Source organism: Paramisgurnus dabryanus, chromosome 24 (assembly GCF_030506205.2).
Source record: "Paramisgurnus dabryanus chromosome 24, PD_genome_1.1, whole genome shotgun sequence".
NCBI classification, from domain to species: domain Eukaryota; kingdom Metazoa; phylum Chordata; class Actinopteri; order Cypriniformes; family Cobitidae; genus Paramisgurnus; species Paramisgurnus dabryanus.
In genome coordinates, this window is record NC_133360.1 from 25,074,570 (window position 1) to 25,088,523 (window position 13,954).

Genomic DNA, 13,954 nt, shown 5'->3' on the forward strand with positions numbered 1-13,954 from the left:
CGCCCCCTCACCATTTCTATGGCAGACCTCACACTTAAAAACCAGCAATCTGTGCCCATATAACCACTCACACACTACACTGCATTCGCTGATTTTATTCAAACACATTTGATAAATAGGCAGAATGAGCAACATTGCAGAGGTTCTTGCTAAAAGGCAGGATAGAGAAGACGGTGTTGGGACAAACAAGAAACCGATACAATTTAACCAACAGGACTACGAGAGTCTGAAACGTGAATGTTTGGAGAAAAACACATTGTTTTGTGATCCGACCTTCCCTGCGGGTTCTGAGTCTCTGGGCTACAATGAACTGGGACCAAATTCCTCCAAGGCACAAGCAGTGGAGTGGAAAAGACCAAAGGTAATGTAAACTTTTAATGTGTTGTGTATATGTTTATATGATATACAGGATTTTTGGAAACGGTCCTCAAAGCAGACTTACACATCATCTAACACTGCAAGAAAAGCACATCTATAATTACAACTCCAGCTTTATGTTGCCTTGTGCTATATCTGCCAATCAGCAGCTGTCATTTACCTTCATCTATTATGCTGTTATCTCAATAAACTTACCCATTGTTTTCATTTACTTGTTTACTTTCATTTTCTTGTTGTGTCTGATTCAGTGACCTGAAAACGCGATTGAAAGTAATTTGAATTGTATTAATTTTGATTCTTTCTAGTCAAATTCCATGTTTCGATTCATATGTTGTAATAAAATAGTTGAATAGTTAGATACCATGTGATGTGAATTTGGGTTTAATCAACAAAAGTTTTTTTTAACTATTTATGTAGGCTGTTTGATAAAAGCAAATATAAGATTGTTATTCATGTTCGCCATTAGGCACAAAAAGTTGTAATTGTGTTTTAATCTTTACTCTTTTAAAGGAGTTGTGTGCAAACCCTCAGTTTATTGTGGATGGTGCCAAGCGGACTGACATCTGCCAAGGGGAATTGGGTAAACTTAAGATACATGTCATGGTTTAGGGAGACTGGTTACCAGAATAGTCACATAGTGATCCCACATGCACATTTACAACCTGATATTTTATGGGGGAAAATCAACCGAACTAATACACTTTCGTCAATTACATTTGCAGAAAGCCCCTACCTTGTGTTAACAATGAATCTAAAATTCATATTAAAGCAACACTATGTAGTTTCCATGTAAAAATGACTTACAGCTCCCCCATGTGGTTGAAAAGCGCAACAGTGCCTGGTATCAGACACTCTTCTGCAGGCAGGGGGAGGGGCGAGGCTGTGTTTCCTACCCCCCACCGCCACTTTCAGAGTGTGCTTGTAGCAGCTAGGAGGCTGCTCAGGTTGCAGCAACAGTACAATGTGTCCAGTTAAAAGTCGTTCTATCACTGAAATAATTTTAGAGACATTATTTAAAGGTAAAAAAAACTACATAGTGTTGCTTTAATAAACCAAAGGGACAAAGCCATCAATAATAATCCAATAAATCCGTGGGGTAGCATTTAAAAAACATTTAAAAATAGATGCATTTGTCTAAAGCAAAACATTGAATTACCAGGCTACAGGTGATGTAGCTCTTTACGCCTTCTAACGTCTCATAATCGGTCCTCATTAATGTCCAAGATACTAAATAATAATCTTTTAAATTTAAATGCTTTCATTTTTCATATTTAAAAGCTTTTTGTGCTGCTGCGCATCCATGTGTATGATAAGCAAACCCGCGTTGTCGTCCCTTTTATAGGCACATATTACTACTAACACGCTCATCAAATAACAAAAACAATATTGCACCACTGACTTTAAACTTTAGAGCAGGTTTTAGTTGGTCAATGGCGTAGTCTATTTTAGTTGCCTCAAAATAGCAACGCGCCAACAATGCACCTGAACACACCTCGTTTTCAGACCAGAATGCCCATTAGGTGCAAAATTGGGCGCAAATGCATTTGCTATTTAAACAACGTGGTGCTAAACGTGAAAATGATTGTTGCGCCGAGTTAAAACTAGCAAAAGACACTTGTGACGTGCATTGCACTGCATTGCGCCGGGTGTATGATAAGGTCCTTGGTTGCTGACAAGAGTTAACTTACAGGCTAAGCAGGAGGAATTATGATAATGTCGGTCTTGTCTACATCACCAATACCATGAAGTAAACTGTTGCCTTTAATCCATGTGTTTGTTGTTGTCCAAAAATTGAAATTTACGTTGGAGACGATAACTTATATCATCGTTTACTTTGGGGTTTGTACATTTTGCATATCATTAACATGTACTAATACACACTTACACACCAAAGCAAACGTAAAAACGGGAATCGGACAATAGGTGCTCTTTAAGAATTGTAAAGGTCCGTTTGTAAAAGCACAAACATAAAGCATCAGCTAAATAAGGAATAAACAAAAGAAGTCTCTATCTCATGACTTTTGTTCTCTGTGCAGGTGACTGTTGGCTTATGGCAGCCATTGCCTCTTTGACTCTAAACCACAACATTCTGGAGCGTGTTGTTCCACCTGATCAGAGCTTTTCGGACGGTTACGCCGGCATCTTTCACTTTCAGGTCAGATTTGTCATGAACATCCAGTGAGGTCTATAAATCTGCAACCAACCATTTGTAAGATATTTGCATTAAAATATCCAAAACCCACAAGCGTAGTGTGGCTTTATTATATTTTGAATCCTGAGAAACCTGACTGCACTCGTGCGATTTGAAATGATAGGTTCCTAAACGAATGAAACAAGAATCTTTGTGTGTTTCTATACCTAACACAGAGACGAGTTTGGTTCAAAATATGACAATAAAAGAGGGTCAACTGATGCTGATCTGCTTTCTGTAGTTATGGCAGTATGGTGAATGGGTGGATGTTGTCGTTGATGACAGTCTGCCTACCAGAAATGGACGACTGCTGTTTGTTCGTTCAGCAGAGGGTTCAGAGTTCTGGAGCGCCCTGCTGGAGAAGGCCTATGCAAAGTGAGTGTGTGTATGAGATATAGAGAGGTACAAGTCATGTGTTTATACAATGAAAAATATTTAAAATGATGGGTAACCACTAGGGGTGGCACGGTTCACAAAACCCTCGGTTCGGTTCGTATCACGGTTCTATGGTCACGGTTCACGGTTCAGTACGGTTCTTGTTGTTATTTTTTCTTTAAATTTTTAACACTCCAGAAATGTATTATCTTATTAATGTATTAATTATCCATAATTTAGGATACAGTATTAAAAAAAGTTATATCATGTAATCATGCACAAACTGAATTTGACTTTAAGCACATTGGACCATCTCTGAGGAAAGCCAGATGAGATTTTGATAGAGCAAGAGGGAAGACATTGATGATTTCAACATGCTTTTCATTTAATTGGCAAAAAAGAGAATGTGTATTGCCATCTACATAAACTTTATGTGCACTTTTAGCACACAAATATAACTTGCATTTATTAAAATGCCAACTTCAGTGTAGCTCCTCAGATTTATGAGAGGCTGCTTTAATACTGAGAGTTTATGTGGACGAGAGAGAAACATAACCTTTGCACCTGTAATATTAAAATCTCTTTAAGTCTCTTTTGTCCACTTTTGACCACTTCTGATTACTTTGAGGGGCAATTTCTGAAATAAGATCGCGCAACTTTCACACGCTAGCAAAATGAAACTACGCGGAAATCAGCCGCTTTAATTTTATCAATGAAAGGCTAAAAATAGCGCTGAATATGAAAAGACGTAAAACATTGTTGTCAGTACCTCAGATTAGATAAATGGTCGGAGAGAAGGCGATCTCCTGTGGCTGTTGGAGCATATTCAACCCATAGACTGCAGTTCAATCTATTGTTTTATTTCCGCTGTCATCATAAGTAACATGAAATAAAAATATGTTTCCACACACCAAACTTATACGACGCTGGCGCATCCTCCAACTGCGGGCAGACTTCCATTTCTCTCCCACTTGCCATTTCTACACGTAACATAACCTGCAGTATTTATACTCCAAACCAGTCACCTCTTCTTTCGCGCGAAAGGGAAACACGCTATCTGAGGTCACATACAGGGCATGAGACTACATTGCGCATGCCATGAACCGTTGAACCGTGCGGTACACACGCGCTCCGAACCGAGACAAGCGAACCGAACGGTTCGGATTTTTTTCATGGACCGTGCCACCCCTAGTAACCACTGCTCTGAATAGTGAATAAGAGTATAGGGAGCTAATTCGGACACAGCCACAGTGTGCATGGAATTGATAACATGTTGCAAACACACATACTGATAGAATGGGATATCTTTGGTTAAGTCACTTTGGATAAAAGCTTGACAAATGCATTAATGTCAATATATTTTAAAGGCTCAACGGCTCGTATGAAGCTCTGAATGGTGGCCTCAGCACTGAAGGTTTTGAGGACTTTACAGGAGGTATTGCTGAGATCTATAAGCTGAGTGAAGCCCCTCAACATCTGTTTAAGATCATTCAGAAAGCACTTGGGTTGGGCTCCCTGCTTGGGTGCTCAATTGATGTGAGTATTTATATTTAACTTCTGGGTTTATGTTACTTTGGTGATAGCATAAAGGCAATGACAACATAACTTTTATTAAATCAAAACCATTTTATCCTGCTGAAAACAGCTCAAACTTGTATTATTTGTCCTGCTTTCTAGGCTACCAGTGCAAATGAAATGGAGGCAGTGACCAGCCTAAAGCTGGTAAAAGGACATGCATACTCTGTCACTGGTGCAGAGGAGGTGAGATAATGTTTGTAAAGCTATGGTAAAACTTACTACAATGCTGAAATATGAAGTATAACTGGAAAGAGTCCTGCTGATTCCCTCTTAAATTCAGGTTCATTGCCTCGGATGTCCGGTGCAGCTGGTGCGTCTTAGAAACCCGTGGGGTCATAAGGAGTGGATGGGTGCATGGAGTGACAAGTGAGTTTATTCCTAACTTGTTGGTTAGATAAAAAAACATAAATAAAACACAAGTGGATGAGAATAACTGTATTAAAATGGGCTATTCTGGAAACTGAACACAGAAGGTAGTTAATTTGTTTCAGTCCACCTTAAAAGCTGCATCCAAATTCGAAGGGTGCGTCCTCCAAAGGCTGCATGGAATGGGAAACGTGAGCCGTTTCTCAATGGCAAGGCAGGGTCCTCGGAAGCCATAATTTTGAGGATGCTACGTCATTGACGTCTGTCGAAGGACTGTTCCATTGTCGAGGATCCTCGGAATTTCAGCCAAGGACTGAGTCCTTCATTCTTGAAATATCCCATATACCCACAATCCTATGCGCGCAGTGCCGAAAGCTCACCTTTCATTGACGCAATGACGTGCACTTGCTAGCCTGTTCAATTTACGTGTTTGGTTGATAAATAGGTTGATTTTTAACTGAAATAAGTTATCTATAGCAGCTTCTAAATAATCTATTGAAAATTTCCGAGGCTGAATATCTGACAAAAGTCAAATATCGAATCAACTTTTATCTTGGTTTTGTCAGGATCCTGCCGGAACCTTGTGTCATTTTTCATGTTTAGTCAGTATGGCAGGGTTTTGACAGTAGAATGTTTTGTGTGGGGAATGCGTGGTCTGTATTGTGGATGCTAACCACGTATATCCCATGTCTCGTCACTTTTTACCCCCAATCCCTTACCTGTCATGATTTTCACCTGTTCCCCTCTTTAGTTCTCCTTATTTAAAGTCCTTGTGTTTTCTGTTCAGTACACGTTTGTTTTGTATCCTGTGTACATACTTTGTATCTTGCTTTGTTCTTTGTGTGCTATCAAAGCCTGCGCTTGGGTTCACCTGCCAAATCCCTCACATAATGAACGTGTCACACCTGAACCCAGCAGACTGTCCCATCATGCAGCGTGCAAAGGACCATCCCAGACCCTTGCGGGAAACAGCCTATTTCCATCCCAGGAGGAGACTCTCTCTCTCCATGATTACGACTTGGCCGTTCAGAAGAGTAAGGGGAGCTATCCCGACTTTCTGGCCAGTGAATACCTGGTGGCCGGACTCAACATTCCTCTGCCAGTTCTGGAACGGGAGTGCCTGGTTTCTCTTCCCTATTGGGAGATGGTTGACTCAACGGCAACAGTCCCGGGGTGAGAGGGCATCCCCCCAGGCTAAGGTCAGCCCACTGCCTTCCATTCCAGAGGGACTTGTCATCAGAGTGTTGACGCAGGAGGGATCTGCGCTCTCCGTCTCAGCGTGTTCAAGTCATCAGCCTGCGGGGGAAACGCGAGCGGAGGGTTTCGTAGAAGTCAACTTCCGAAGGGTCCTCCACTGAGCCTGTCGCTTCCTCCGCAGTGCCCATCTCTACTGCCTCTCTATCAGCACCGCGGCCACGGAAGAAGAAACGGAAAAAGGGAGCGTCGGCATCACTGTCAGCCACAGAACCCCCTGTCTCGGCTCTCCAGCCAGCTGCAGCCTCCCCCGTCTCAACTCTCCAGCCAGCTGCAGCCTCCCCTGTCTCAGCTCTCCAGCCAGCTGCAGCCTCCCCTTTCTTAGCTCGTGTCTCTCCTCCGTTCCCAGCCGAGGTGCCCCCTGTCTTGGCGCCTGTCTCACCTCCGCTGCCAGCCGCAGTGCTCCTGTTCTGGTTCCTGTTTTGTCTTCACCGTCTGCCACACCCTCATCACCCTGCCCTTCCTCCTGATCCTCCAGGTCTCAATGCCATCCAGCTGCTCATCTCCTGTCCCGAAGAGCCACGGACCACCCTCTGTTTTCAGCTCACCCTCACCTTTCCCATTTCCTGATCCCACTTAACCCTTAAACCCTGCCGTGCCTCCTTTGGTGCCCCCAGTCATTCCTTCCTCAGTCCTGCCACAGTTTATTCCCTCTGAACTTATTTCTCCTAAGCCCCCCCATCAAGCCTACTCATTCTCCTCGCCCCAAGTCCTAACTTTCACCCCAGAAACCAAAAATCTCACCCAGTCCCACCCAACCTGGAGGTTCCCCATAAACTGTGTTGTTCCATTACCCCCCCTCCCTTGTTTGTTATTTTTATTGTACCACCCCAATCTATTTATTGTTATTTCTTGTTTGCCCCATTAAGTGTTTGTTATGTTCTCATAGTTTTTGTCTTGTATGCAGTCTGTTTTGTCTTGTGTCTCTCCTTGAGGGTCACCAGGTGGCATCCCTTGAGGGGGGGTACTGTCAGGATCCTGCCGAAACCTTGTTTAATTTTTCATATTTAGTCAGTATGGCAGGGTTTTGACAGTTCAATGTTTTGTGTGGGGAATTTGCAGTCTGTATTGTGGATGCTAACCACGTATTTCCCGTGTCTTGTCACTTTTTTTCCCGATCCCTTACCTGTCATGATGTTCACCTGTCCCCCTTGTTAGTACTCCTTATTTAACGTCCTTGTGTTTTCTGTTCGGTACACGTTCATTTTATATCCTGTGTCCATACTTTGTATCTTGCTTTGTTCTTTGTGTGCCATCAACGTCTGCGCTTGGGTTCAACTGCCAAATCCCTTACAGGTTTACTCCTGACATGTCCATTCGGAGTCATTGTGTAGTCTTAATAAAAACTTTGTACAAAAATCTCTTTCTCAGCTCCAGTGAGTGGAATAATGTCCAACCGGAGGAGAAAGCGAAACTGAATTATTCAGCTGAGGATGGAGAATTCTGGTAAGAAAACTATCAACTGAATAGCTCAAAAACAACACCCTACTGAAAAATCCAGCTAAGACCAGCAGAAGCTGGTGAACTGGGATTTTAGCTGGTATTGCTGGTGTACAATAGCAAGCTGATCTAGCTGTGTTTTGGTCACTTTTTAAGCTGGTTTAGCTGGACTTAGCTGATGTGGCTAAGCTTGGCCAGCTTTGCCAGGCTGGAAGGACCAGCTTAGACCAGCTACTACCAGCTAAAACCAGCTTCCAGCTTATGCTGGTCTTTACTGGATTTTCAGTAGGGCACTCACCCCCTGCATTTGAAATTGCATACTTTGAGAGTACATATTGAATTAGGTGAAGTACTTACTTATCAACAGTCAATATATTTTATCTATTAGTATATTTTATATTGCATGTGAATTGTAGCCTATAGGTTAAAGCTGCGGTCGGCAACATTGGAGGATTGGGATGATTTCGAATGTTTACAATTTCATGCATCTCCCACACTACACCGAGCAACCTCCCTTTGAGCTATTTTTTTGAACGAATACTTACTTAGATTACTTACATAACACTCAGAAATACAATCAATGGTTGAGAAGAAATGTGGCAAGCTCTGCATCCAGCTTGAACCCTTTAAAATCTCGTAGATTCCTCCAGATTTCAAATGCCGGACCGATATTGATCCTAGTTTTATTATGGCACAGTCGCTTTCTATCTTTGTTTCCTTCTTTTCCTTGGTTGTTCTCATAGCTCTGGTTAACAGGGGAATCTGAAGTTTGTTAGTGAATGTTTTCTCCGCCATCACTCTGCGCTCAATCCAACACACCTCTGAACTTCAGGTGGATGCAATTAAACTTGGTTTTACTACAGTTAGCATACCTTTTATACATATCTCTTTCCCTTACTGTCAGGATGGCATATTCAGACTTTGTGCAGAATTTCTCAATGCTGGAGATTTGTAATCTGACTCCAGACACTTTAACCAGTGAAGAGGTGGGTCACTGGAACTACTGTCAGTTTGACGGCAACTGGATAGTGGGATCCACCGCAGGAGGCTGCATTAACAATAGAGGTATCTTAAACCAATCAAAAGATCACATCACAACACAAATGTGTGTTTTAATATGTTTTCTATGTATTCTCTTTTTCTCTCTCTAGATATGTTCTGTTCAAACCCTCAGTTTGTGATCAAGCTTGAGGATGTTGATGATGACCCTTATGATGGAGAAGATGGTTGCACTTTGCTGGTGGGACTAATGCAGAAAGATGGCCGCAAAGATAAACGCATTGGGCGATCTCTGAATTCCATTGGCTTTGCCATCTATCAGGTAACCCAACACTGGTTACATGCAGCCAGCGATTGCAACACATCCTCATCCCATGGCGTCAATATTTGACGCCACTTGACCATGCGTCAATATGTTACGCGGAGGGTATACCCTTCGCGTCATTTTTTGACGAACTGGGGACTACTATTAGGTACGCGAAATTAAACAGTTGTCGCCTGACATTGGGGTTAGGGATAGGTTTGGGTAGGGATGTCATTATGTAAATCTAACCCTAAACCGACGCGAAAATGGTAAGAAAATGGTACGAAAATAGGAAAGAGAATGCAACGGACTCAATAGTATTGAAGTCCCCAGTTCGTCAAAAAATGACGCGAAGGGTATACCCTCCGCGTAACATATTGACGCATGGTCAAGTGGCGTCAAATATTGACGCCATGGGGTGAGGATGGGCTGGCGATTACTACACAGATATTAACACTAAAACTAGTTTTATTGCCAACATTACAGATAAAATTACTACTTTGTAGTTTAATATTAGAAAAGTAATATCCTGTTGTATGTGTGTTTCAGGTTCCAGATGAGGTGTGTACATGCTTTATTTGTTTTGTACTTTAGGGTAACAGGATATTTTTTCCAAGTTTGTTAATATAATCCATCTTGATATCTTCATCTCACATGTGTGTGTGTTTTGTGGCTATAAATGTTTTTGCAGTACAAGGGTCGCAGTAATGTTCATCTTGGCTCGGATGTGCTGCTGAGTAGAAACCAGGTTCCAGGCAGCAACAACTTCGCCAACCTGCGAGAGAGAAGCGAGCGCTTTAAGTTGCCTCCTGGAGAATATGTCATCATCCCCTCCACTTTTGAGCCCAATCGCCAAGGAAGTTTTATACTGCGTGTGTTTACAGAGAAAGAGGCGGCCGCCAGGTTGGTCCAAATGTTTTTTTAATCCTATGATCCTGCCAAGTGCTTATTTCAATATGTGCGTGTGCTAAAGAAATTTTGTTTTTGCATTAAATATCCTCATTAACATGCAGTGTATCTCAAACCTACTGAACTTATATCATAATGCATATTCGCAAAGTCATAATGTGGATAATAGCTGTCACAGTCTTGCCCCATATCATTATCACCCGTTCCTTATCTGTTTAAGTAATCATCCTCACCTGTTTCTAGGTTAGTTTTCATTAATTCCTGTGTATATGAAGAGTTTGGTTCCAAAACGCAATAAATCAATTTTTACTAATTTCGGTAAAAATGGTAAAAAAAAGTAACAAGATGAAAACCACTATTTTCTGTTACAAACTTTCACATAGCATCTTTAGGTTATAAAAACATAAAAAATTCAAATCCATAATTTGATTTTCAAAGATTTATTATGAAAATGGGTAATTTTGAAAAAAAAAAACGCGGCTTATATAGATCGTAAAATACGGTACTTTGTCATATTAATAACACTTTCATTGCTGCTGTCATCCTTGGGACTTCGTCGATGAACTTTCATGACTCGTCGCCGTACAAGTCATGACTCCCCGCTGACCTTTAACACTGAGCTGCATTACATTAGACGCACACAATTTTCTTTAAATTTTAGTTCATTTCAGTCAGTCTTCTAAACACGCAATACAGTTTATAGTTATCTTTTTTAAGCCTCATTTTTAAACCTTGCAATGAATACCAAAAATGGAGGGCAAAATTCATATCTGAGCGTGCAATGCCCTCTCTTGGCCACTTGTGGCACCGGGCCTGCCTCACGATAACATCAATATCTGTCCTTATACATGAACTTGACTTCAACTTAAAACCCAAAGTCCCAAATTGTAATTATTGCTTACAAATGCATGATGGATATTTCTCTTGTTTTTTCCATGCAGCCCAATGGATGTTAATATCACTGCAAATATTATAAAGGTAAATGAATCTATTAAATACAAATAGTGTGTAAGGAAGAAACCAGGGTGGCATGTAACTGTTCTCTAGTGTGACAAGATATTATTGATTTACAACAGTTTTAAACAAAAGATTTTACATTCAGACCTGGTGATACCCTACACCAGCATTATACATTTAACACTGGACTTACAGCGGGGAAAATAAGTATTTGACACATCAGCATTTTTATCAGTAAGGACATTTCTAAGTATGCTATTGACACAAAATTTCCACCAGGTGTAGCCATCAAGTCAAATATTGAATTCATTCAAAGAAAGTTTGTTATTTAAGTATACAAGTTGAGTCATAATAAATAAAGTGAAATGACACATGGAATAAGTATTGAACACATTTTATTTAATACTTTGTAGAAAAGCCTTTGTTGGTGATTACAGCTTGTAGACGCCTCATGTATGGAGAGACCAGTCGTCTGCAATGCTCAGGAGTGATTCTGGCCCATTCTTCCACACAAATGGTCTTTACATCTTGAAGGTTTCTTGGGCCTCTTTTATGAACTTTAATCTTCAGTTCTTCTCCATAGATTTTCTATGGGATTTAGGTCAGGTGATTGACTGGGCCATTCAAGCAACTTGATTTTCTCTCTTTGAAACCACTTTATTGTTTCCTTGGCCATGTGTTTGGGATCATTGTCTTGCTTTGATCACGCTCTTTTCATTTTCAGCTTTCTGGTAGATGGCAGCAGATTTTTATCCAGAATGTCCTGGTACATTTCTCCATTCATTCTGCCTTCAATAATATGAAGTCTGCCAGTACCCCTTGCTAAAAAAGCAACCCCAAACCATGATGCTTCCACCCCCAAACTTAACTGTTTGTATAGTGTTCTTGGGGTAGTGGGCAGTGCCATTTCTTCTCCAAGGATGGTGTGTAAAATGACTGCCAAAAAGTTTCATTTTGCTTTTATTTAACCATACTATAGTTTCCCAAATAATCCACAGGCTTCTCCAAATGCTCTTTCGCAAACTTTAACTGGGCCCTTAACATGCTTTTTGTTCAGCAATGGAGTCTTGCGTGTTGAGCGTGCATGGATGCCATGGCGGTTTAGTGCATTGCTTATAGTTTTCTTTGAAACAATATTACCTGCTGATGCAAGGTCTTCCTGAAATTCTGCCCGAGTGGTTTTTGGCTCTCCTGATTATTCTTTGGACTCCTCGGACAGGGATCTTGCTTGGAGCACCTGATCAATGCCGGTTTATGGTGAAGTGATACTTTTTCCCTTTCCGGATAATGGAAATGGATAATGGGGTATTCTGGAAATGTGCCTATAATCATTCCCATCAAAATGCTTTTCAACGATAAGATTACGAAGATCTTGAGAGAGTTCTTTGCTTTTACCCATCATGAAGTCTTTTCTGTGTGTCTCCTGAGTAATAAGAAGCATTTATAGGCCATCATTTAGGACTAAAGCAGCTGATATCAATTAGTACTGATAGGGGCAGTGTTTCTCTATCAATACTGACAGATTTCAGGTGATCTCCTGGCATTCTATGCCATTTTGCACCTTGTTCTCTTCATGTGTTCAATACTTATACCCTGTGTCATTTCAGTTTATTTATTATGACTCAACTTGTATACTTAAATGTTCTGATTTCTTTGTATGATATTTGGCTTGATGGCTACATCTGGTGGAAATAGCCCACTTAGAAATCCTCTTACAGATAAAAATGCTGATGTGTCAAATACTGATTTTCCCCGCTGTAAGTACTTAACCTTGTAAACAAATTTTATTTTATAAAAGATATATACCAACTATTCACATAAATATACTAAATCATACTCTTTTCTATTTCTTCTGAATTAAACAAACCAAATTATTGGATAAAATGTATACATTATGTACAATATTTAATATCATTTTAATTCTCTCAGGATCACATTTCTGACAGTGAAGTGGACCCAAGTTGTAAAGAGCTTTTTATGCAATTTGCTGGAAATGTGAGTTACGTTTTATTTTTTTATCACTGTTTTATTTGTTTACACAATATTGATCACAGTAATGTTGAGGTGTAATTTTGTCTTTTCTATTCAGGACTCAGAGGTGTCTGTGAAGGAGCTACAGCAGTTGCTGAAAAAATTTGTGTCTGAAAGTAAAAAAAATCACAATTAAGCTAACTTAAGTATTCTCACATCACTTGTTATTCTCAGTAACATTTTATATTGTTTTCACAAAGGAACTGATATCAAGTCTGATGGTTTCAGTAGGGAAACGTGTCGTCACATTATCAGCCTGCTAGACGTATCCTTTCCTCACTGGATATATGAACAAATTATACATTACTGGATTTTATATTGTTTAGGATATCTTTGGGTAAATTTATGCAGACATCAGATACAAAGCATCAGAGTCTTAAAATATAAAATTATGTCACTTCATCATGTGACTATCATAACCCCATCATGACCCTTGACCCTAAATTCAGAAAAATGGCAGTGGCAAACTTGTTCTGGTGGAGTTTCACAAACTGTGGATAAAGATCCAGAAATATTTGGTAAATCACACCAAATAACTCGGTTATCTAGTTCAGCTGATAAATTCTTCATTGTGTTTAGTGATGTAAGCACTAAACTTTATTTTCTGTAATACCTCATCAGGAAATTTTTAAGAAACACGACACAGACAAGTCTGGCACTATGAGTTCATATGAGATGAGAGATGCAGTAAAAGATGCAGGTATTATTGTTTGTCTATAGGACAGACTATTAGATATGTTTATGAAGATGGAAAAAGTGGTCACAATAAAAATTGTTTTCTCCACAGGGTTCCAAGTGAACGGTGAAGTACTTCAGGTGATAATCTCACGTTATGCCAATAAGCAACAAGCCATTGACTTTGATAACTTTGTGGGCTGCCTGATCCACTTGGAGATGCGCTTCAGTAAGTTTATCTGTTATTACAACAAGAAAGATTATCATGTATCCAACTTAATCTGTCAAGCTACCAGAAATGTTTGCTTTATTTATCTACACAGCAACTTTTCAATTGTTCGATAAGAAGAATACTGGGAAAATTGATCTGGATATCCAGCAGGTGAAGTGCAAATGTTAATTCAGATTATAAATTGTGATGATTTTGCATATTGTACAGTTTTGTTATTGTCTCTATGTGCTTTGTTTTGTAGTGGCTTTGCTTGACCCTCGATTAA

The 13,954-nt window shown here is 40.1% G+C and overlaps 1 protein-coding gene across 1 annotated transcript; it reads left to right on the plus strand.

The window, feature by feature from the left end:
• Positions 1–124: 124 nt before the first annotated feature.
• On the plus strand, positions 125–13,954 carry LOC135741131 (calpain-2 catalytic subunit-like). The gene is made up of 21 exons (XM_065259776.1): positions 125–361; positions 889–958; positions 2,415–2,533; positions 2,811–2,944; positions 4,312–4,480; positions 4,622–4,705; positions 4,803–4,888; positions 7,514–7,588; positions 8,487–8,647; positions 8,734–8,903; positions 9,435–9,446; positions 9,577–9,788; positions 10,736–10,772; positions 12,681–12,746; positions 12,841–12,898; positions 12,983–13,047; positions 13,232–13,300; positions 13,404–13,482; positions 13,570–13,686; positions 13,781–13,839; positions 13,931–13,954. Exons 1-21 carry the CDS (start codon positions 125–127, stop codon positions 13,952–13,954), a joined length of 2,103 nt encoding a protein of 700 aa, XP_065115848.1.

Excerpts from the sequence above, each read along its gene's own strand:
- LOC135741131 (XM_065259776.1), top strand. The coding sequence starts at position 125 with ATGAGCAACATTGCAGAGGTTCTTGCTAAAAGGCAGGATAGAGAAGAC. Across the intron at positions 9,789-10,735 it reads GAGAAAGAGGCGGCCGCCAG|CCCAATGGATGTTAATATCA; the intron begins GTTGGTCCAAAT and ends TTTTCCATGCAG. Across the intron at positions 10,773-12,680 it reads TCACTGCAAATATTATAAAG|GATCACATTTCTGACAGTGA; the intron begins GTAAATGAATCT and ends TAATTCTCTCAG.